This window comes from Eutrema salsugineum, unplaced genomic scaffold (genome assembly GCF_000478725.1).
Source record: "Eutrema salsugineum unplaced genomic scaffold, Eutsalg1_0 scaffold_10, whole genome shotgun sequence".
Classification (NCBI taxonomy): Eukaryota; Viridiplantae; Streptophyta; class Magnoliopsida; order Brassicales; family Brassicaceae; genus Eutrema; species Eutrema salsugineum.
This window is the reverse complement of record NW_006256908.1, coordinates 6,957,194-6,979,917: the sequence shown is the minus strand read 5'-3', so window position 1 is coordinate 6,979,917 and position 22,724 is coordinate 6,957,194. Positions and strand designations below refer to the sequence as shown.

Here is a 22,724-nt window from a genome sequence, read left to right as displayed (position 1 = left end):
TCTAGACTCTAATACAAACGATAAAGAAGACAAGACAACTACTTCCAACTAAAATTGGCTTTTTATACCGTGACTGTAGCTCTTGTTCCGCGATGATATTCACACGTACACATATAAATTTATACATATTGACTTTGAGATGACTATTTAAATTTTTTTCTTAGAAACTTTTTAGTGTCAGAGTCATATTGGGCTTTGACTAGATTCAAGAATTCAGTACTAAACTACGGCCCGTTTTTTTTGCTCCACCATTAAAGGAAAGCTTCGATTTTTCAAAATACTCGAGTCAAAGACTTAAAAAAGCGACTGTGTAATCTAGCGAAGGTGATCTTTCCTTTTACAATCCGTTCTTCTGCGCCTGGGCCTTTTCTTCTTGATTCGCGGAAATCCTGAGAGTGGGCTCCTTCATCTTCTTTTGCTCTGAATCTATCGGAGAAATCAGTCGTCCTTTTTCAAAATAAACAGAGGAAACTCAATGGCGTGTGCATTAAGTTTCGATGTGTGTCTGTAATGTATTATTTGTTAATTTGCGGGAAATCTATTTTTGGAAAATAACGGATTGTGTTCAAGAATCTCCGTTCAAGAAAGAGACTGGACAGAGAGATGTTTCTTGCAATGAGTCTTGTTGTAAATGTTTGCTTTTCTTAGCATATACTCGCTTTGCATCGATTGAATCTGTGTTTTCGATCACTTCTTGTCTGTAAAGAAGAAGCAGAGGAGTAAGAAGAATCTAGAAATCTATGGGATCGTGAGTTTGTGACAACTATTCTAACTCTTTCTCTTCTCTGATTTCGGAATTCTGTTTCTGATGTGTCAAATTGCGTTCTTGTTATGGTTGTTTAATGAACATAAAATGTTCGACTATTTGCCTTTAGTAATCTTGAAACAGATAACATTACATATAAACCAGTGCTTACTGCTTACTTCTCTCTAAATCTTTCATTTTTTTTTTTATATTTTGGGTGTGTGCAGAAAGTAAAAAACGATTTGGGAATTGCATCAAGCTTTAATCTTGATGAATAACACTGCCAGGGCTTACCCATCTCATCTTGCAAGTTACGAGGATGTGGTGGCTAATAAGGATCTCTTCATGAGTACGTTGAAGAAGTTACACTCTGAAATGGGTACAAAATTTTGGTAAGAAGCTTTTCATGCTCATAGTTTCACCAATGATTGGCTTTAGTTGCAGCAGTTTTTGCCATCAGCAATCACCAGTGTCCATTTCTGAGAATATACATATAATGATTGTAGGATTCCGAAAGTAAGATTTAGGGATTTGGACTTGCATAAGCTTTTTGTTGAGGTAACTTCTCGTGGTGGAATCGAACAGGTAAACATGTAATCATCATCATGATCATGAGAGTTGAAAGTTGAGAAATCTGCATGTAACCTTATCATCATCAGATCATTTGATGCCTAGTTTTGTTCTGGATTTTTGCAGATAGTTAGAGAAGAGAAATGGCAGGTTGTATTTGATACGTTTAACTTTCCCAAATCACAACGAAACCCGATTTTTACCAAGCACGTGCGCAGACACTACTACTCGCTACTTCATGATTACGAGATCGTCTATTTCTTCAAAGCTCGTGGCCAGTTTCCTCCATGTAAGCACATTCAGTTACTTGCTACTTAACAGTTACAAGATCACCTATTTCTTCAAAGCTTTGAAAAAGACCATCTCTTTCTCAGTGATTGGACTCGTCTATGGAAGAATTAGAAATGGTTATCTTGTTACTTTCACAATGGGATCATGGAAGCTGGAAGGAGTTCTGTATGAGTCGACAGAGAAGAGAGTTACTCAAGATACAGAGAGACGGAGTTATGATGTTTTCCCCAATACTTTGACTGATAAAGCCAATCCTCAAGAGCTTTTCAAAACAGGAATCAGTCAGTGGAATAAGATCAACAAAAAACAGGAAAAAGAGGTATATCAACAATCTTATATCCGGTTTTGCGTTTTGTAGATATTAGGTCTTCGTTGATTATCGATGGTTTTCTTGATATAAATCAGGTCATCGTTGATGCTGTGACACTGCAACAATGGCCTCCAAAGAAGAATACTGAAGCTGATGCTCCAATTGAAGATTCTGAGGAAGGCTCCTCAAGTGGTAGCTGCTCAGAAAAAGACGAGGACTACTATTCTGACTCCGAATTGGAAAAACGATCTCCTTGGGATGAGACAACGTTAGAGACATGATATAGCTAAAACAGTTTTGATTTTACTCTTTTCATGGTCCTTTTGCACAGGGTTAGAGACATGATAGAGTTTCAGAGAGGTTACTTTCAGCACAAGACATCCCTATAGGGTTAGTATAGTAGCGTTTTAACGTTTTTGTATAGCTTTCTTCGACTACAAGGGATCTCTCACTGGTTAGAGAAGATGGGTTTATAGTTGGCACAGAGAAAACTCAGGAAAGAGATTCAAATCCAAGTTTGTTTTGGTCCTTTTAACCGAGCTGTTGTTAAAAAGTACTATCAATAATTACATTAAAAAAATTAATACTTTGCTCAGATACTTAAACGGCAAAAACACTACTGTGTCACCTTGAAAAATGGCACTTTCATTTTCTTTGCTCTGAATCTATCGGAAAATACATTAGTCGTTTTCAAAGATTGACGGAGGAAGGTCATATTTACGCACTGCCATTAAAAGAAAGTAAGAGAAAAACAAGTAAAGCTGCGATTTTTTCCATATACTCCGAAGTCAAAGACTAAAACACGACTGTGTCATCGAGCAATCAAAGGTGACAATTTTGTTTAAATCTTTTGTTTTTCTTATTCTATTTCCGTTTTGGCGTCTTGGGTTTTTCTTGTTGTATCGCGGGAATCCCTGAAAATGGGCTCTTTCGTCTTCTTTTTTTTCTAAATCTTTCGGAGATCAAGATGATGCCTGTGATGTTTTGCGGAAATTTGTTTCTGGAAAATCTCTGTATTGTGCTCAAGAATCTTCATTCACGAGAGATATATCTTGCTATGAATCTTGTAAAGAGTGTTTGCTTTTCTATCATAAATTCGTTTTTACAATCGATTGGATCTGTTTCATGTTTGTACACAAAAAGCAGAGGAAGAAGTAGAATCCGACTTCTCTCAACGTTATCTACTGTTTCTCTTGCTCGATTTCGAAGTTCTGTTTCTATGAATCGTTATTTGTGAGCGAATTCTTCTTCATTTCGATTTTACTTCTCTGCATAACTTTTCTCCATGTTTTGAATTGTGTTTTGAGAATGTTTGCTTTATGAACTTAAGATGTTCGACCATTTGCCTCTCTGAAGATAGTTTAGTGTTTTCTGAAACAGAAATAACATTGTAATTAGTGCTTAAGTCTCTCTTAAAGTCTCTTCTTTTTTTGGTGTGTGCAGAAAGTTAAAAAATGGATTGGGAATTGCCTCAAGATCTAAGCTCAGTATCGATGAATAACATCCCATCTCCTCTTGCAAGCTACGAGCAAGTGGTGGCTGATAAGAAACTCTTCATGTCTACATTGGAGAAGCTACACTCTGAAATGGGAAAAAAATTAAGGTAAGAAGCTTTGGATGCTCATGCTTTAACCAATAACTAGATAGAGTTGCAACAGCTTTTGCCATCAACAATCCCTAATATAATGTCTATTGTTGAAATGTATATATATGATATTGTAGGATTCCGAAAGTAAAATTTAGGGATTTGGACTTGCATAAGCTTTTTGTCGAGGTAACTTTTCGTGGTGGAATCGAACAGGTAAATATGTAATCATCATCATCATGAAGGTTGGAAATTCGGAAATCTACATGTAACCTTATCATCATCAGATCATTTGATGCCTAATTTTGTTTTGAGTTCTTGCAGGTAATTAGAGAGAATCAATGGAATGATGTTTTTGCTTCGTTTAACTTCCCCCGAGCAAAGCAAAACTTAATCTACAGCCAGCGCTTGCGCTCACACTACTACTCGCTACTTCATGATTACGAGATCATCTATTTCTTCATAGCTCGCAGCCAGTTTCCTCCATCTCCATGTAATGCATATTCATTCACTTAATTGCTATTTCACAGTAACAATAACATCTATTAATTCTTCAAAGCTTTGAAAAAGATCATCTCTGTTTCAGTGATCGGACTCGTCTATGGGAAAATTAAGAGCGGTTATCTTGTTACTTTCACAATGGGATCATGGAAGCTGGAAGGAGTTCTGTATGAATCTACAGAAGAGAGACTTACTCAAGAGACAGAGAGACAGAGTTATGTCTAAGACCGTTGCTAGATCGATGACTTGATGGGCATGACTCCCTGATCAAACAGTTTTGCTTTTACCCTTTTTATATTAATCAGGGTTTAGATACATGAAGAGCTTTAAATTTGTTACTTGCAGAACAAGTTATTTCTTTAGGGCAAGTATAGTAGCGTAGCGGTTTAAACTTTTTTGAATAGCTTTCCTAGGAAACAAGGCATTTATCTGGTGACAAGGGTTTATAATATTTTGTTCCAGTTTCTAGAACAAATATAAATAACCATCAACTTGAATAATGTCAAAATTATTCAACATAAACGCGTAATTGTTTCAAGACACGTCTTTGATATATGAGCTAAATTAGTTATCAATATTTTTTTTATGAAATACGCAATACAAGTGAAGCCTCTCTCGAATATTAGTGGAATGGACGTCATTCAAAGTGTCTACGCAGATAGCAATAACTGGTCTGGCAATATTACAACTGGCATACATTTTTAGAAACTCTGTAACCAAATTGCTTCTAATGGTGCATATAGATGATAGATCCAAAGCGGGCTATAGATAAATAAAAAAACAGCTTATAAATTCCTTACGTTAAGCCATTTAATTACATATACATTAAACAGATTTTAATCTTTAACAACAATTTTTATTATTAAAAAAACATTCCAATTATTAAAGCCATTGTTCTTTCTTTTCTTATAGATGGAAACGTGTTGATGATTCGCACATGCTTTTTAAAAACTTAATATGGCAATGCATCAACAAAACGCCAGTCAAGTTGTGGTTACCATTAATATACTTTACCAACCATTCCATTTATTCAATCAAATATATATTTGAAATTTAGAATACAAGGAGAATATATCTTATATATAAAAGTTGCTCAACTTTTTCTATTGACACATGTCACTATCATTGGAGAAATACTATTGCCATATAATTAATGCACTAGTTGATTACCCACACTATGTGCGGAGTAAATATTAACCATAATTCTTGTATTAGAATATGCAAATATAATATATATAAATATAGTTATAAAAATGTTAGCTGATATTTATAATTGCAAATATATATAATGATTATGTAATTATAAATAATGATCAAAGTTATATTTATTTTATAATATAATTGCATAAATGCTAGATAATTATTGATTCTATAATTAATTTTAGTAGTATTTTTTATATGAATAAAATTATACATTAACTATACTAAATTAGATTAATATGTTTATCTAACTGGTCTAACATCAAAATAAGATACTTTGTATTGATATAAAAATGTGAATTATAATATGAATGAAAAAAATTAGATATTATTATTATTAAATAAATAATATGATTATTTTTTATCTTATATACAAAAGTTGCTCAACTTTCTCTATATGCTTGACACATCAGCATTGGAAAAATTGACACATGTCACTTAAATTTTAATTAATAAAAATTTAATATTAAATTTTAAAGCATTTAAAGAATATGAAAAGTTTGTTTTATTAATTGACTATTAACTAATATTTATATTAATGTTAAACAAAAATTTATGTTATAACCAATTAAAAATATTGATAGATATGTATTTAATTTTTATATAACTGTAAATTACTTAATAATATTCAATATATATTTTAAATTATTTTTTAAAGATTATTTATAATAAAATACTAGCAAGTAACAAATGAAATGATGATTCTATTAATTTAAAATTTTTTATTAATTGACTATTAGTTAATATTTGTGTAAATGTTAAAAAAAATTTATGTTATAACTAATTAAAAATATTGATGGTATTTATTAATTTTAATATAACTCTAAATTATTAAATAATATTTAATATTTTAATTTTCTTTGAATAAAATATTAACAAGTAAGTAAATAACAAATGATAATTATACTAATTTTTTGTAAAAATATAAAAAGAAATTAAAAAAATTGAAAATAAAACCTGCACATATTCACCTAGTTTATTTAATTCTGATGTATTAATCGTCTGTACAAATTGTATTACGAGGTTAGATTAAGAATACAGTTTACCAAATTAAGCATTTAAAACAAAATAAAACAAGATGTAAGCATTAACTCCTTTTTTCTTATCCAATCAAAATGAAAATGAATGTGTTGTAATTTTCTGAAATTGAACGTCAAAATAAAAAAGTTTTCTAGGTATTTTCCGCCGTGTAAATAATAAATGTATTCACCGTATTACGTATACATCATGGTTCAAAAAACAAAAACAAAAACTCGTAATGATTCGAGAAAGCACTAACTATAGTTTTGTCGTGTAAGTAAATCCATAGAAGAAATACGGTTAAGAATATATAATATATATTTGATGTCAATGGTATGTGTCCTTTTAAGTTTTAAGTACTGATGAACACAGTAAAATCCAAGTTGAGAGAGATAAAGAGAATGGAGAGCGTAAGTTTCTAAAAAATTACAGAGAGGAAAAAAAAATGATTCTCTTCCAAAGATTCAGTTTTGGTAAATTGTTTACCTCAAAAAAATCCCGTAAATTATCATCGGAGATAAGGCTATGGAATGAAATAGGTCGAGAAAAAGATCACATCCTCATGGCGCATGTTAGCTCATGGTTAGTTTCACCGGAAAATGTTTTCCGGTGGGAAGCCACCATTAAAGGCCCGGCGAGTTGCCCTTTCGAAAACGGAGTATTCGTCTTGTCCGTTCACATCCCCAAGGACTTTCCTTTTAAACCACCCAAAATCACATTCAAGACCAAGGTAATTACCAAATTTTAGAAAACCGGTTTAGTTTTTCGGTTAACGTTTAGTTTCCGGTCTAATTTTTTTTTTGGTTGTCTGGGTTCAGATATTTCATCCAAATATAAACGAGCGTGGAGAAATCAGTGTTGATATTTTGGGATCACGATGGACACCGTCGTGGACAATCAATTTGGTATTGCTGGCTATATGTTCGGTTTTGTCTGACCCGGTTGAACCGTTTTTTCCTGGTAATCCTGCCGCCAGATTGTACCGGAAAAACCGGAAAGCTTACGAGGAAATTGCGATAGAGTGGACAGTGAAATATGCAAGGGGCTAATTAGTTTTCTTAAGTTTTAAAATGTCGATGTCTGTTGACTGTTGCGGTTATCTATTACTTTTTAATTTCTTATTTGCGTCGAGTGCTTAGACATCATCGCTCTTGTTTTCGAAAATACAAATACTAAACAAAAACATTGATACGTATGAGATGAAATTTTAATTATCTAGTACTAGTATGCGTGGATTTTTTTAGTAAACAAATGTGATTGTTTTTGTTGTTAACAAGCTATACTTATTATATTCTTCTAAAACTATACTAATACAGGGCTAAATGTAAAATGGTCGTCTAAAGATATAACTTAAAGAAAACGGAATAAATGATTTGAAAAGATATTGAAGCCTTATAATAATTGTAACAATTCCAACATATCAATTGATTAATGAGACACTTGACCTTTGTAAGTTCTATTGGCTATGATTATTTTCCATGAAAAAACTGTAGTTTACCGAACGTGAAAATATAGAAGTTGCAGAACCGACTCAAAGTTGGTGGATCAGAAAGGGCTAGAACTTAATGGAAAGCCGACGTGGCGAAGATTACTTTTAAATTTATGCATACCTCAAAGGGATTTAATGAGGTACTATCAAGAGATTATGAAACCACAGATTAAAAAGATAGTAATGCAGAGATTAGGAAGATATAAGATAATGAAATATTGGGTTAGGAAGGACATAGGCAAGTGAATACTTGTGAGTGTATTCAATAATAATAACATAAACAAGGTGCGATGATATAAGCAGCTAGCCAGCTACTAAACCTTGTTAAAAATTGTTTGTGTGCTTCTGCTTTTGTTTTGTAAACAGTAAGCAATTCAAATAATATAACTGAAGAAAAATGTTAGAATTCTTTTTTTTCTTCTTCATACACAATAACACAAACGTGTTTGAACTGATTTTGATATGCGCAGGAGATATGAAAGAATATTGAACTCGGTTTCTTCTTAGTATTTTATCAAATAAAATACATGTTGTAAGTCAGCGATATTTTTTACTTATATTAAAAATAAAAGATATACAAATTAATGATCACATATTCTGTAACTTTGACTTTACCGACGAACAACATGCAATTTAAATTAAAACCCGGAATAAACATTCGTTGAACGATAGAATAAAGAAAAAACTTTAAAAAAAAAAACACACCGCACTTCGCGCGGATCAAACTCACGTCTTTGAATCTAAGGATTGGCCATTTGTTTGACACAAGTTTCAGGATACTTCGGATTACATCCCCATGCATGATCTGCACGGAGAGCGTCGTAGCTTATCACAATTTGTGCATTGGTCTTGATTGTTGCAAGAGTGAAGAACACCATTATAAGAGCCATATATAAAATAACAGCCTTAATTAATTTCTTAGACATAGCCATATATATCTTCTTCTTTTTTTAATTGAATTAAGAAAAGAAAACTCGAATTTACCTAGAGAAAGATTGGATTGTTTGTGTGAGAATTATCGATGTTTAAATAATAAAGGAGATGGGAGGGTACACGATTGTTATGCTTCTTTCTTTTTTTGGCATATCCTTCTAAAATGTTGATATATATTGTTATTTTACGATCCTTTTTTTGCTAGAGTGGCTAGAAATTAGTTTTGCGTCTTGAGAAATATCGAAAGTTTTTAAGATTTTGTTATAATTGCAACAAACTACTCGATGAACAGTTGAAGAAAACTGAATCACTCTAACAAAAAGAGTACAGCGTGAATTATTATAACTTTTTCTGATTTGTATAAAACTAGAAGCTGTCAATTACAGCCAAATTAAGTTTTAGTTGGTTCCCTTAAGTCTAATAGTTTGTTTCTTCTTCGTAATTCTAAAAATAAATATAGTTTTTTTAACCACGAGCTAAAATAGTTTTCTATTCCTTTAAAAATATTAAATTTGTTTTGAATTTTTTTCTCTCATTTTTTTGTCGACGAATTTTGTTCTCTCATATAATCGCAAATACAAGCATTAACTTATTTACAGTATTATAATGTAGATACCAAAACAGGAAACCAAAATATTTAGAATTCAAAATTAATTTGAATACATTTCCATATATGTTATCACATTATCAAAAAAAAAATTCCATAAATGTTATTAAATATTTCAATAACTTGCCTCCCTTTTTTATTATTGTGTTGTGGGTCAAATAATAACCTGCCTCACTTTTTCTTGTGTGTGGGTCAAATAATAACTTTCCTCACTTTTTTTTCCGTGTGTGAGTCAAATAATAACATGCCTCACTTATACCAAGTTTCAGAAATTAAGTATGTGAAACAAATTTAAGAGTGAAAGCCACGTCATGCAACATGCATAGCAAGCCTTTACTATATAATAGCCCTAAAACACTCACCAGTCTAATCCCATAATTTGATTTGATAAATAAAGCAAAAATGAATAAAGTAATCTTCCTTCTACTCATCTCTCTCGCTCTCCTCCCTCTTCACGTGTTTGTGGCGGCGCGTTACGACGGTTGGAGTCCCATCAGCGACGTCAAAGATCCTCACATCGTGGAGATCGGCGAATTTGCGGTCTCCGAGTATGATAGGCAGAGCAAATCTGGACTGAAGTTCGTGAAAGTTGTTAGCGGCGAGTCTCAGATAGTCTCCGGTGTAAATTACCGGCTTGTGGTGGCGGCTAATGATGACGTTATAGCCGGTGGCGACGGCGCAAGCAAAACCTACGTGGCGATTGTATTGGAGAAGCCGTGGCTGAAATCAATGAATCTCACTTTTTTCAAACCCACCAATATTAATGGTCGCTTCCTATGATATGAGTTTACATGTGATGATGTAACCAATCTTTTATTTGTAGCAAATAAGTTAACATTATCAAAGGAAATGTTAATATCAATATATTGTTTTCACATTTCATGCATATGGCCAGACCTGAAGAAATTATGATATATATTGAACAAGTTTTGACATTCGCTAATTATGCCGGATATGGGTCACGAGACTATTGAGAGATGTATCACTATAACTATATATATATATATATATATATATATATATATATATATATATATATATATTTCTCCCGTACGTCTCCAAACATCAAATGTTTTCCCATAATTCTCACCAAAAAAACCTCAAAAAAATTTTATTTAATATTCTACTAAGAGCAATAATATATAATTAAGGAAATAGTATAATACAAGTAGTTTTTTATAAATTGAATAAATATATTTGACAAACGAAGGAGTAATTAATCAATCAATTACAAGGAGATAGGAGAGACATGAGGGGAATGGTGAAGGTATAACGTAAATGTGATATGTCCAATTTCATTTTAGAGAGACATGTAATAGTATTCGTAGAGTATTCATTCACTTTAACGACTTTTTGAATCAATCAAGTGTGCACAAGCTTCTTTTATAAAGCTCAAAGTCACACATATTATTTATTTTTATATATCGATAAAAAATAGTATCTATCATGATAAACAAATATAATAATTATCTAAAACCCGTTTTGTTAAACTACTGGATATCAGATCGTCGATCGGAATCCAAATATCTTTTACTGACGTTAGAACCATCAAACCCAAAGATTATTCCAATAAGAAAGAAACGTTTTATGTAATTAAACCAACTGAATATGGTTTTCGTTTGAGATATGGTCTTCGTCGAGTTCTTGCAACGATTATTTTCAGTTATATAAAATAGCACGAAAATTATATGTTATTCATTCTTCATATAATCTTAGTCTAACCGAAAACAATAAAATTTCAAGCACAAAACTTCTTATTAGTATATTTGAAAATAAAAATTTACACGTACAATAAACAAAGACAAACACGGTATACATTCTTTTACTCCATAAGAGAACAAGTAGACTAGGAGGATCCCCCTCTCAGGATATAATTTATATTTTTTGTGTCAACATTGTTAATGTATCACTCGAATTCAAATCCGTATAATACACATTAAATCGCGAATTTTTTTTTGTCATATAAAAATTGCAAGTTCTTATGGAAGGATTAAAACATGAATAATAGAAAATGAGTAGTATAAGAAACAAAAATCTGAATATATATAAAACATTACATTTTCGCCTCCATCGTCGTCCTCCGTAATCTCTTCGTTGATATCTTTCTTGAAGTCTTTTGATATAATATATACTCCAAGCTGTTTTTCCATTAATCTCTAAAATTTCAAACTTTCGTATATGGATTTGCCTGAGTTTTCTGACAAAACTGAGGATGTTTCGGAGAACATCCCCATGCATGATTCACACGCAGAGCGTCATACGTTATGATATTCTCCTTTTTGATCTTAGTCGCCTCAAGAGCCAGAGTAATTGACAAAACGAGAAATAAAACCAAAATTGTCTTTAACATCGCCATGTTTTCTCAGGACGAAGTTAACTAAACGATTTCGGAATTTTCATTGGTGCTTTAGCTAAATGGAGAGTCTGCTAACTAAAGTTAATCGTTTTGGAGGGTTCCTTTAGTTACGTAATTCTACCAAAAAAAAAAGTTTTACAGCTGTAATTATTGTTATTAGTTTTCTATTTCTTTTTCAAAAGTTATTGTTACAATTGCAAAGCTAATTATTGTTATTGTTTTACAATTGTAAATTTGTAATCATGGACTCATTGTTATTATGCTTCATTGTAATTTTAGTATAGATTCTTCATCAGGCTATACCTAATCTATACCAAAAGGTATCAATGAAGAATTGAAATTATTTATTTGAAACTTGAATTGAGCTCAGAAGAATTTTTAGGTCCGTTCTAGTTCTAACGAATAAGCCAAGTTATAAATGATGGCTCGGTAAACCGTAAAACGTTACAAAATCTACCGGTATAACTACTTGGTTTAGGTATAAACCGGACAGATGTCAGGCTGACGTACAATATATATAATGTCTGCGGCGATATAGTAAAAGTTTTGATTCCGGTTCCAGCTCCACAATGCATGCGTTACATTCTTCACCTAAATATGCCAAAAGTAGAAATAAGAATTCGGTTTCTGCAACTACAATAAATCATCTGGTTTATATTGGTACAGCAAAACCAGTTCCGAGTTGGACCATGTTACTTGAACACCAAGCGATATAGATAAGAGAGGAGACTTACTTCTAACATGCCGAAACCAAAGCTGCTCTCTCTGTACGCGCTATAGTCTGGCTGACTAACAGGGCAAAACTCATCGTTTACATGTCCTAATGTGGAGTTAAAGCCGCAGGATCCAACAGAGTTTTTCTGAGAATGGTCTGGACAGTTTCCTGGGTCATCTGCATGTTCAATATCCAGCTTCCCACCTCCTCCTGCACCGGTTGTGATATAAACCGGACCACATTGGTCCAATGTGTAGTTGTAGACTCTGTTTGACCTCTCATAGGCATCAACCTAATTCAGGTTTTGAAGGGAAATTAGTGAAAAGAGCATTTTCCGCAGAAGCAAAGGAACACTAACAACAGAACAACACCTTACTTGACCATTGAAGATGATATCGACTCGGTAGCTATAGAGCAAATCTTCTAGATTTGTCCTCATGGATTCAGCTTCTCTGTAATACCCTTTGAATGTGCTGTACCAAGGAAGACTCCAAGTTGCAACCACCCATGGAGTTTCTGATCTGTTTATGTTTCTCAGGTCACTTTCAAGCCAAACATACTGATCAGCTGTAAAAGAAATGTGAAATTCATGAAATCAGAAAGCCATTTTCAATACAACTCAAACCCTTTAAGAAAGAAGAATCAAAACCCTGGAGGAAACTTAACATGAGTTATCATATGGTGTGTATGAATTGAGCACTATGAAATGAGCTCCTCCCGCATTGAAGGAATAGTATAATGGAGAAAAAGATCCGCTCTCATTTGAAGGGAATGAGAATCTTGAACTGTATGCAACGAATGTCAGATTATTATTGTTCTGCGGCTCAATCTCGTGCTCTCCAGCTACCATCATGGTTGGAACATTAGCCGTAAGTAACTCCATGAACCTGTCATCAAAACTTCAAGAATTGAGTGTTTAAAAACCACCAAATGAAATCACTAGAGAATAGAACTTTTGTTTACCTTCCCCAGTAATCCCAGCGAGGCTGATAACTTTCTCGACTGTTATAACAAGAATCGCAATAAGAACTGGTTTCTTGGTCACACTGACAAGAACTGCAATCTAGTTTGGTCTTATTAGCGAGATATGTATCAGCGTAGCTAAACCCTCCGATTAAAACCACAAGATCAGGATGGTTAGAGAGAATATGAGTCAAAACAGTTGATGTGTTGTAAGTAAGACCCAAATCTCCAGCAACAACGATTCTGTGCGGGTAATCCTCGGATGTAGACTTTGGCATTGTCCTGAAGTAATGCTCTTTGCTCATTGCTGATAAAGAAGGGTCTCCGCATCGGTATTGATACAGTGTCTTTGGTTTAAGACCTGTGAGTTGAACATGATGGATTTTCCCTGAAGTATAGTTCTTGAGACCATTTCCATCTTGGTTATAAACAAGATAATGGCCTTTTGCAGTTTTGTTTCTAGAAACGACATCGAATTCACTGTATTGGACTATGCTTTGTACAGAACCGCTTTGAAATTTCTCTGTAATAATACAATAATATTGCTTCAGACAAATGCAAGAATAGAAGAAAAACAAACTGTTTCTCAAGAGTTAAAAAAAAAAATGAATTTTTAAGACAGAATCTTGAAGTTGGAACTTGGAACAAAAGTTAACAGCTTTTGTCCCAGATTATCAGCTTAACCGGAAATTTTGTAGACCGGAACAAGAATTGTGGAAGTTTCTAAAGTGAAGATCCAGATCTTGCTTCAACAAGATCAGATGAGGAAAAATCAAAGTTTAACTAGATTATACAGATTTAAGCAAAACGTAAGAAGTCAAAATTTAAGAATCTTTCGACCTTTTTAGTAAATATCCAAATTTACCGGAAAAAAAAACAATAAAAAAAAAAGAAGAAAGCTGAAGAGTGAAAGAGACCTGCAGTGACCCAAGAAATCCAGACGGAGTCAAAGCTGTACGAAAGAGAGACAGAGATCTGTTCGGGTCGAAGAAACTTCGAATTGGGTTCTACGAAACTCGGGTCGGATTCTGGCAAGTCGAATGCAACCGGGTTAAGATTCGGGTCGAGTGAAGCAGTCTCGGGCTTAAACGGACCTTCAAGCGTCGTTGAGAAACCATGAACAACGATGATGATAACACTCGGAACTAAAACGACGAAAAAGGACATCGACTTCATTGCACAGTTTAGTTTACCACCATTGTTTAATTAATGTTTGTTGCAGCGGAAAAAGACGACAAATTTCTTTCTTTACCATAAAACTTGTAAGAAAGTTGATTATTTTACATGAAACTTTTCCATAAATTTCCAATTTTTTTATCTGGTTTAGATTATAAACCGGTGAAAGCTTTGTCGATATTCCGGTTCACAGACTTTAAACTAATGCAAACCGCAATTACTGAGAGAGAGAAGATAATAAATTTCCATCGAAAATAGTTAATTTTCCGAATTAAAAGATGGCAGCAACAACAACTACAAACCAGCTAAAATTAAAAGTTTAATAATGAAATTTGAAGTAATTAAAAATCATTTTCAGACTCTAAAGAGCCATTCCTGGTTTGGGGATCAAATCGGAGGTTTTTGAAGAAATTCCGGGGAGATTAACCACCGCCTTGATCGGTGACAATATCAATCAAATCGTCTTCTTCCATGTTCAGCTGAGGAGAAACAAAAAAAAAAAAATTAAAAAAGTTATTAATAGGTAAAACATAATAAGGTTAAAATGTGAGGTGAGATATATATAAAAAAAAATTTAGAAAAAAAAACCTGAGCAGGAGTGTTTCGTGGTTTAAGCTCTTTTCCGTTATAGATAAATCTGATAGTCTTTCTCTCGATGTTTCTCTTGACGCAGTAAGCATCCATTAATTTCTTCAGATGTGCATTTTTCCCAATTTTGTAAACATCCTCTCCTCCATCCTGTTCACAATGTTGTTTTCGTTTCCATTTTTCTTTAAAAAATGAATTAAAATATTAAGATCTTTCAAAGAAAATGCTGTAACCATTTTTTCTTAACCTAACAAAAAAATAGTTAAAATGTGTATAGACAAGCAAAGACGAGATTTTTCTGTTGGTCACATAGCGTTTAAGAAGAAAAAATAAAACCTCGAGAACAAGAGCAATTTAAAATAAGAGAAGTTTTTGTTTAGGGAGAGTGAAAAGCGAAACAGAACACTACATATTTTTTCAGGGAAGCCATTAAAAAGCTTGAAGATGCAGTGAGAGAGAGAGAGAGAGACCTGTTGGGTCTTGACCTTGAGCGTAATCTTCTTTTGGGCTGCTGGTTCAGGAGATCGAGACCTCTTTGATGAATAAGAAGCAGAGATCGTGGTTGAGGAACTCACCATTGTTGAGACAAACAGAGAGTAAACTACAAGAGTAGACGAAAGTGATGTTTTGAAAATCACTCTCAGGAGAATTTTGAGGATTCTGGGTTTCTAGAGAGAGGAAAAAAAGTGAGAAACTGATGAAAGTAAAGAGCTTTGAGCTTCCATTAGAGGACAATCCTCGCCTAAGACTATTATTGGTCCATTTTGCTTTTTCACTTTTTGAGTTTTACTTTTTTACCCTTGGTCTTGTGTTTTTGTTGCCTGTGAATCAATCACATCACGCGTTACACATCCCAACAGAACGTTGAAACTTGAAACTTGTACGAACGACTCAGAAAAAAATGCTTATTAACTTACAAATTGAAACATACTTCAAATGATACAAGGAAAAAAGAAAAAGAAAATTACATCAGTTAGAATTTAGAAGAAACTACACTAAGCTTTTTAGTTTATTTTCTCCAAACCAAAAACATCACACACCTAGAGAGATGAGTCTCATCCTAAAGGAAACAAAAACAAAACCATGTCTAATGGTTTTCTAACAAATAAATAATCTGACCTTTTACCCCCACAAAGTGTCGACTTCAAAAAGACGCAAAAAAAAAAAAAAAAGAGACACCAAGGCTGTGTGTGAAGGAATGGATCCATCTACAAGAGGAGAAAACAGTATTGGATATCTGATCATCATCATTATTGTCATCATCATCATCGTCAAGAATCTATATAATTTGGAGACTGGATGATTCGGATTAGCTCCTTGAGGTTTGCTAGAACCTGACGAGGTCCTAGACTATTTTCCCCCACAAAGTTCAGGAGTTGCTCGATGTTCTGTGATGTGATAATACTAATGGTTAGATGAGAGGAGAGGCAAATATGCATTGTTTTTAGAGGAACAAATTTGAAAGACTTTCTTTTAACAAACCTTGTTTAATAAGAAGACAGCGTACGCAGCTCGAGTTGTATCTTGACCATCCAGAAACAGAGGGAACTCTACAAATTTAGTGTTTTGGGAAAGAGTCGAAATCGGAGAAATGTCTGATGAAGAAGGCTCAATGTAAGGTGCATAGTCTCGAATATAAGTTTTGGAACCACCCAGGCGCAAAGGATAACGAATAGGCACTCCCAAGTAAGGAGCTAATAGGAACACGGCCTACAAAAGCCAAGAAGGAGCCTTTAGTACTCTCTATCAATAATTTCAAACCAAACAAGGTTCATTTCTTAGAATGCACTAACAATGATTCCTAAAAACCAAAGCCAAGAAATTGAAGTAGTAAGCAAGTTTTAATGCATAGATCAGTAGCGAGAAAAGAGAACGGAACACACATGAGCTACATATCCTAGGGCGGTTGCCGACTTCTGAACTTCTTTCTTGTCGGTGAAAAAGCTCATCTTTGTAAATGGGGCCATACTAAAAGGCAGCCCCAGAATTCTTACGGATCCTTGACTCATAGGCTTAGTTCCTACTAAAGTCATAGATAAGATACAAGCAAGTCAAGAAGGTTAGATGCTGCAATAAAGAACTTTTTCAAACACTTACGAAAAACAAAAGGCAAAGTTACGAAATCATTATCAGACTGAATGACGGGAGGATATTGGCATGCATTGATATCAATATCAAAGTCTATCTTCTTAATTCTTATAAGATTTAAACTTAAATTATACAACTGACCTAATCTACTGCCACCTGGAAATGATTCCAGTTCTTGGTCTTGCGAAGGTCCTGCCTCAATCTTCAAGGGATAGATAAACGAAACTAGGGATACCATAAACTGTTGCCTCTTTCTCAGCTTATTCGTTACAATCTTTAGATGTGCATAACCACTTTCTCCTTCTAGTTGGCAGTTTGACTCCTACGACAGAAAAAAGAAGCTAAAATCGAGTATCTATGATTCAGTCATTCACAAATCGGTCAAGGAAAGAGCCAAAGATGGCGCCAAGGAAACAAAGCAACATGCGTAACAACAAATTTGAGATAGCCAAACACCATATTCCCCATTGGAAATTTACAAATGATACATTTTGCTTCCTAAGAAATTAGATTTGCATTGAATGAGATATATTACCTGCAATTTGCTTTTAGCGACGGAAAGAGTTGTGCCGCCTACTAGCAAAGATCTCACTTCTGCACTGAGATTCTCCTCTTTCTCTTTAACATCCTGCTCAGTGACTTTACAAGCAATTGATGTCTTGTCCACAAGCAGTTTTCTTGCTTCCAGCCTCTGACGCATTTCTTCAAGTTCATTAGTGCGTCTCAATGATTCGGCACTAACCTGCCCAAAATTTTGGCCGCCCGCTAATCCGCGGGCTAATCAATTAAAGCTCATTGAGTAGATAAAATCAGAGACAACCAAGTGTTAGACCATATGCCTAACTTCTTAAACGCTAAGTAGAGTAAGAGTCTCAACAACATGAAGCACTTTTATGACAAGATGTCGAATTTAAGGCCATAAACCAAACAACTGGTCCCCAAAAACACATAAGATTGCTTCCAATTGAGTTTCTAGCTAGCTGCATCCACATTTCCTTAAGACAATGCAAGAAGAAAACACATGAGTAAGATAAAAACCTGAATAAGAGAGTCGAGTTTCGGCTGCAGGCTTAGCTTCTTCTCTGTGGCTAATTTCAGAGCAGAAGAAAGACTCCATAACCGTGTGAGCTCATGGTCGAATTCTTCCCACTCGATTATCTTGACATCCTCTCGATCGCCTCTTCTCGGCTTTTCCGACAAACTTGGCTCTGTTTCTCTTTCCATCAACAGCTGTCTCGGAAACCACGCAACGCAAGTTCTGGCATCAAGTCTGTTCGAGAAGATCCAGATCTTTTCATATCACGCTTCAGATTTCATCACCAATTGTTTCAAGTAACCCGAGGGATCGGATCAGAAAAATAAAATTAAAAACCCTAACTTTAACTGATCGGAATAAGAAAAACCCGATCACGAAGGCATTTGGAGCAAGAAGGGAATGGGAGAGAGACGAAATCGATGAAATACTAGGGGATCAAAGAAGCTTCTCAGGCCTGATTCGTCCTCCGATTTTTCGGTTTTCGCAGAATTTAAAGTTTCATACTTTAGGAAAGAAAGAGAGAATCTCCCGGGTCAGAAATTACCGAACGACTAAACGGGCGGGTTTTTTTACTAAAACACGGGTCAAGTAGTATGGACCGTTCGATCAACCCAAATGATGTAATTCCCGTGAAAAGCATGATTCCTTTAGCAAAGTTTGGTTTGTACCAAACCAATCCTTTCTTACAGAAGAACAAAAAAAAAAATACAAACCCTCAAACACTTTTTGTATAGAAGCATAAGACAAGTCTGGTATGTAAAATCAAATCAAAACCTGAGATTGAAAGGCTCAAATAATGATACTAATTCGTTAGTCTCGAACGAAATCTCATTCAGCTATTCGGTGACTAATTATCTCTTGATCTGTGGAAGACCAATTCTGCTAAATTAACTCACACCTGAGTTTAACTAATATATGATTACTTAACGTCATGTCAAAATTTAGATGATTACAAAGCAAAATATCCAGTAAGTTTTATCACATGATGTCATGTCACTGACTAATACCAAACATCAATATTCAGCCAGAGCCGACCTTGAGCCCAAGCAAACCAAGCATGGGCTTGCGGCCCCTATATTTACATGAAAAAATTTAAAGATAAAACAGCCCATTTATTGAAAAAGATATGTAAAACAGCCAATTTTTTGTTCTATAGCTTGCAGCCCATGAAAAAAAATATGCAGTTCAGGGCCGACTCTGATTCAGCAGCCACTTGGAGGGGGCTTGGTTTGAAAACAAGTTAAAAAAACGATTCTTTAAGGAACATTAGATTTATACCCGTGCATTTGCACGGAAAATTTATATTTTTAATCTAATTTTGTAATATTATTTATATTTTTTTATAGATATAATATTGTTTTAATAAATAACACATTTGTTTTGTGTTTAGATAATTTTTTCTATTTACTTTTTCTATTAAATTTGATTATAATTACAAAAATATAATTTTAACCTGACCGTTTTATTAATAAAAAAAGAATATAATTCTAAAAACATAATTCTAACCCGTCAGTTCAGATTACCATATAATATACAGATTTATTAAATTTAAATATTTAAATTTTTAGATTAATTGATTATTAAAAAGAAACTATATATACATATTGTTTATCATTTTTTTTATTATAAGAAAATTTTGAATATTTAAATATGAACATAATATCTTATTTATTATTTTATAAAGATAATAACAACTAATTTTTGTAATTTTTATAATTAATGTGATCTATATTTAAGAAATATAAACTAATTAAAATTAAATTTGAATTTTCGGAATTAATTTTAAATATAAATTAAAATATATTTTTTTTACTTTTCAGAAATTATTAAAATAGGAAAATTAAATAAAAAAATTTGTTTGGCAAAATAAATAGTAGATATCCAAAAACAGAATAGTAGAAAACTAAATAAAAATCTGTTTAGTCACAAAATACTATTCTGTTTTAATAGTAAAGATTTTAGAACATGAATCAAGAACCGGGAAAATACAATGTCGAAACCGGAATGGCTGAACCGTCGTCCGTATTAGTCTCTGATTGTGGAGAATGTTTTGGTAGCTGATTTAACTCCATTGGACTTTGATTCAACTTGTTTTATAACTTGATTTTGATTTTATAGCTTATACTATACAGTGGAATTACATAGTCCCCAGAATTCCATATCTTTATATGATTTTTACTCAAGCTTTTTAATACACGCAACAATAATAACCACACACATACACACACAGAAAAAAAAAAAACAAATGATTTATCACTGATCAAGCTTTTTAAATTATGCAACAAATGTTACCACAAAAAAAAAAAAAATTTCTCCCATATGATTTTCACTCAAGTTTTTTCAAATCCCTATTTTGTGAATACTCACTCTGAAGATTTTTCCCTTCTTCCATCATCCTCTTAACCATTGCTACCCTCTCAAGAACTCTATCCACTGCGATCTCAAACGCATCTTCAATCTTCTCCGGTCCAACCAATCCCGGTTTAGTGTATATAATCTTCGGTATAATCTTAGTAACCTCGTTCCTCATCTTCGAAATCCTCCTCTTATCAATCCTACCCAACAACTCCATGAGACTAACCGTTCCATTTCTCATCCCTTTCTCCGGTACATAAACCGAGTATTTGGTATAATCCTTAGGAAAATACCACATATACTGGTTATAACCGGAACCCGGATGGAAGAAAACCGGTATGCAACCAGCCAAAATCGAATCAAATATCGATCTCCGAGTATACGAATCTCCCGGAGGTTGTAAACAGAAAACCGAATGTTGAAACACCTCTATTATCTTAACCGGATTATCGCATTCTTTACCTGAAACAAAACAGTTAAGATACTTGCACTTTCCGTGAGACGCAAGGCACTGCTTTATAATTTCTCCTCTTATAGATCCATTCATCTTCGGCCTTGGAGCTCCAACAAACGAAAACAAATGTCTCCTCTTCACATTTCTCATCTTCCTCTGCCATCTCAAAACCTCGTTAAACCTCTTCGGATGAAAATAAGTCGGATAAGGAATCGCAAACTCGTTGGCCCAAGCAGTAGTTTCGATAGATAACATCGTCATATTAGCAAACTCAGGCAATAGCATCAGTTTGCTTCCCCACTCGGAATCATCATCTAAACCTCTCCTGAAATCCCAAGCGATCCTTCCGGTTACAAAGAAGTGATCACGACCGTACATTTTCCTCCACTCTGGTCTTTCTCTGAGCCAAAGCCCTAGCTTTGTCCCCAACTCGTCTCTCACCGTTGTGTTGTATCCCCATAGGTGACGGCTCACGTCGAATCCGGCGTAGAACGGGACGTATATCGCTGAGGCTAGAGACGAGTCGTTGGTCAAACACTTGTAATGTTTCATCCTCTCTCGGAAGATAACCGCTAGCAAGAACTGGTTTGTTGAGTACCAAGAACCGGTTTTCACGGGTAAGATTCGAGCTGTCTTGTTGTTGGACTCTGTAACCTGTGGACCGAGGCCGGAATTGACCATGAATGGACACATATCGAACCATTTGATAAGTGTTCGACAGTTTTTGATGATGTCGTCGTTGAATCTGCTTGGAAGATTGTGCATATATATGTACCTTCCGGCGCAAGTATCTGTTCTTTCTTCCTCGGGCTGTTTTGCTCTGTTTCCATCGCTTTCATTTGCGATTTTGGTGAGGTTTAGGGTTTGATGATGTGAAGAAGAAGCGATGGAGATGAAGAAGTTGTTTACCTGATGAGTGATTTGGGGATTTTTCCTGATCAAATCTGAGTTATGAACTTGAAACAAAACGAACAGACAGAACGCAAACGTAGTTGAGATTACAATCCAAAGCCTTGGAACTGGTTTCATCATCTTTATCTTCTTTCACTCGTGGCTAAAAATTAGTATTGATTTACAAAACAAAAATAAAATAAAAAATGATGTGATCTGAGACAAATTTCCATTTTCTTTGTTTATATGGTTTTGATTACATTTTCCAAATGAAGTACTAATAGATATGTGAATATTATTTCTCTCCTAATTCTTTAGCAAAAGAGAAGAAGATATTTAACCATTAATGACGAATTGAATTCAATGGATTCTATTCAAACAGATTTCTCTATTTTAAGAAGTTTTCCATCATGGACACGCAGAGATGATTTACATTTGTCAAAAAAGAGGTCTCGATTTTTCATTTACACAACTGTATTACACCAAAAAGAGAATACAGAAATTATGTCTAAGAGAGAGCATACGCCAAAAGTATCGTTCAATTTCAATCCTCGACTTTAATTGAATTTATGGACACTTAGAAATTATGTCTTATGAAACATTTCTGTCTAATATATTGATTGTACGAAACTCCTTCTCTTTGAAGGAATATCTTATATTAGCAGCAAAAGAACATTTATAATCCAATATTAGCCTCTTTCGTTAAAAGGTAAACAATACAAACAGCTAAAATTATTGGTGATTTTATCTGTCAAAGATTTCCAGTATCTGTCAATTGTCTATCACAATTAGCTGAATTTGCATATTTTTGACGGATATTCTTTTACCTGAAACTGTATCCCTTTAAAAAA

General features: G+C 33.9%; 10 protein-coding genes across 14 annotated transcripts; 4 read left to right on the top strand and 6 right to left on the bottom strand.

Annotated features, from left to right (window-relative positions):
- The first annotated feature begins 1,015 nt into the window (after positions 1-1,015).
- Positions 1,016-2,305, top strand: LOC18027346 (high mobility group B protein 15). The gene is made up of 6 exons (XM_006410348.2): positions 1,016-1,137; positions 1,252-1,330; positions 1,442-1,604; positions 1,690-1,925; positions 2,012-2,184; positions 2,248-2,305. The coding sequence occupies exons 1-6, from the start codon at positions 1,016-1,018 to the stop codon at positions 2,303-2,305; spliced, it is 831 nt and encodes a 276-aa protein (XP_006410411.2).
- Positions 2,306-3,370: 1,065 nt separating this feature from the next.
- Positions 3,371-4,227, top strand: LOC18027345 (high mobility group B protein 15). The gene is made up of 4 exons (XM_024148347.1): positions 3,371-3,519; positions 3,639-3,717; positions 3,826-3,994; positions 4,061-4,227. The coding sequence occupies exons 1-4, from the start codon at positions 3,371-3,373 to the stop codon at positions 4,225-4,227; spliced, it is 564 nt and encodes a 187-aa protein (XP_024004115.1).
- A 2,348-nt stretch (positions 4,228-6,575) lies between these two features.
- LOC18027344 (ubiquitin-conjugating enzyme E2 8) lies at positions 6,576-7,455 on the top strand. The gene is made up of 2 exons (XM_006410346.2): positions 6,576-6,952; positions 7,041-7,455. The coding sequence occupies exons 1-2, from the start codon at positions 6,668-6,670 to the stop codon at positions 7,269-7,271; spliced, it is 516 nt and encodes a 171-aa protein (XP_006410409.1). The 5' UTR covers positions 6,576-6,667; the 3' UTR covers positions 7,272-7,455.
- Positions 7,456-8,451: 996 nt separating this feature from the next.
- Positions 8,452-8,643, bottom strand: LOC112081644 (protein RALF-like 9). Its single transcript, XM_024148508.1, has one exon. The coding sequence runs from the start codon at positions 8,641-8,643 to the stop codon at positions 8,452-8,454; it is 192 nt and encodes a 63-aa protein (XP_024004276.1).
- A 983-nt stretch (positions 8,644-9,626) lies between these two features.
- Positions 9,627-10,110, top strand: LOC18027343 (cysteine proteinase inhibitor 5). The gene has a single exon (XM_006410345.2). The coding sequence runs from the start codon at positions 9,654-9,656 to the stop codon at positions 10,029-10,031; it is 378 nt and encodes a 125-aa protein (XP_006410408.1). The 5' UTR covers positions 9,627-9,653; the 3' UTR covers positions 10,032-10,110.
- Positions 10,111-10,130: 20 nt separating this feature from the next.
- On the bottom strand, positions 10,131-11,607 carry LOC112081582 (protein RALF-like 9). The gene is made up of 2 exons (XM_024148346.1): positions 11,422-11,607; positions 10,131-10,148 (listed from the first exon to the last, which is right to left on the bottom strand). Exons 1-2 carry the CDS (start codon positions 11,605-11,607, stop codon positions 10,131-10,133), a joined length of 204 nt encoding a protein of 67 aa, XP_024004114.1.
- A 373-nt stretch (positions 11,608-11,980) lies between these two features.
- LOC18027342 (purple acid phosphatase 13) lies at positions 11,981-14,476 on the bottom strand. Its single transcript, XM_006410344.2, has 6 exons — positions 14,203-14,476; positions 13,286-13,808; positions 12,989-13,209; positions 12,699-12,889; positions 12,342-12,614; positions 11,981-12,198 (listed from the first exon to the last, which is right to left on the bottom strand). The coding sequence occupies exons 1-6, from the start codon at positions 14,459-14,461 to the stop codon at positions 12,082-12,084; spliced, it is 1,584 nt and encodes a 527-aa protein (XP_006410407.1). The 5' UTR covers positions 14,462-14,476; the 3' UTR covers positions 11,981-12,081.
- Positions 14,477-14,717: 241 nt separating this feature from the next.
- LOC18027341 (small ubiquitin-related modifier 5) lies at positions 14,718-15,779 on the bottom strand. The gene is made up of 3 exons (XM_006410343.2): positions 15,520-15,779; positions 15,050-15,199; positions 14,718-14,940 (listed from the first exon to the last, which is right to left on the bottom strand). Exons 1-3 carry the CDS (start codon positions 15,625-15,627, stop codon positions 14,884-14,886), a joined length of 315 nt encoding a protein of 104 aa, XP_006410406.1. The 5' UTR covers positions 15,628-15,779; the 3' UTR covers positions 14,718-14,883.
- A 164-nt stretch (positions 15,780-15,943) lies between these two features.
- LOC18027340 (UV radiation resistance-associated gene protein) lies at positions 15,944-18,649 on the bottom strand. Of its 5 annotated transcripts, none has more exons than XM_024148520.1 (6): positions 18,176-18,649; positions 17,673-17,914; positions 17,279-17,459; positions 16,933-17,072; positions 16,532-16,759; positions 15,944-16,437 (listed from the first exon to the last, which is right to left on the bottom strand). In XM_024148520.1, exons 1-6 carry the CDS (start codon positions 18,252-18,254, stop codon positions 16,321-16,323), a joined length of 987 nt encoding a protein of 328 aa, XP_024004288.1. In that variant the 5' UTR covers positions 18,255-18,649; the 3' UTR covers positions 15,944-16,320. The 5 variants fall into 5 exon arrangements, with proteins under 5 accessions (XP_024004288.1, XP_006410405.1, XP_024004289.1 ...); XM_006410342.2 differs by having other exon boundaries at positions 17,673-17,902; XM_024148521.1 differs by having other exon boundaries at positions 16,933-17,069; positions 17,673-17,902.
- A 1,678-nt stretch (positions 18,650-20,327) lies between these two features.
- On the bottom strand, positions 20,328-22,108 carry LOC18027339 (probable xyloglucan galactosyltransferase GT12). The gene has a single exon (XM_006410341.2). The coding sequence runs from the start codon at positions 22,012-22,014 to the stop codon at positions 20,500-20,502; it is 1,515 nt and encodes a 504-aa protein (XP_006410404.1). The 5' UTR covers positions 22,015-22,108; the 3' UTR covers positions 20,328-20,499.
- Positions 22,109-22,724: the final 616 nt, after the last annotated feature.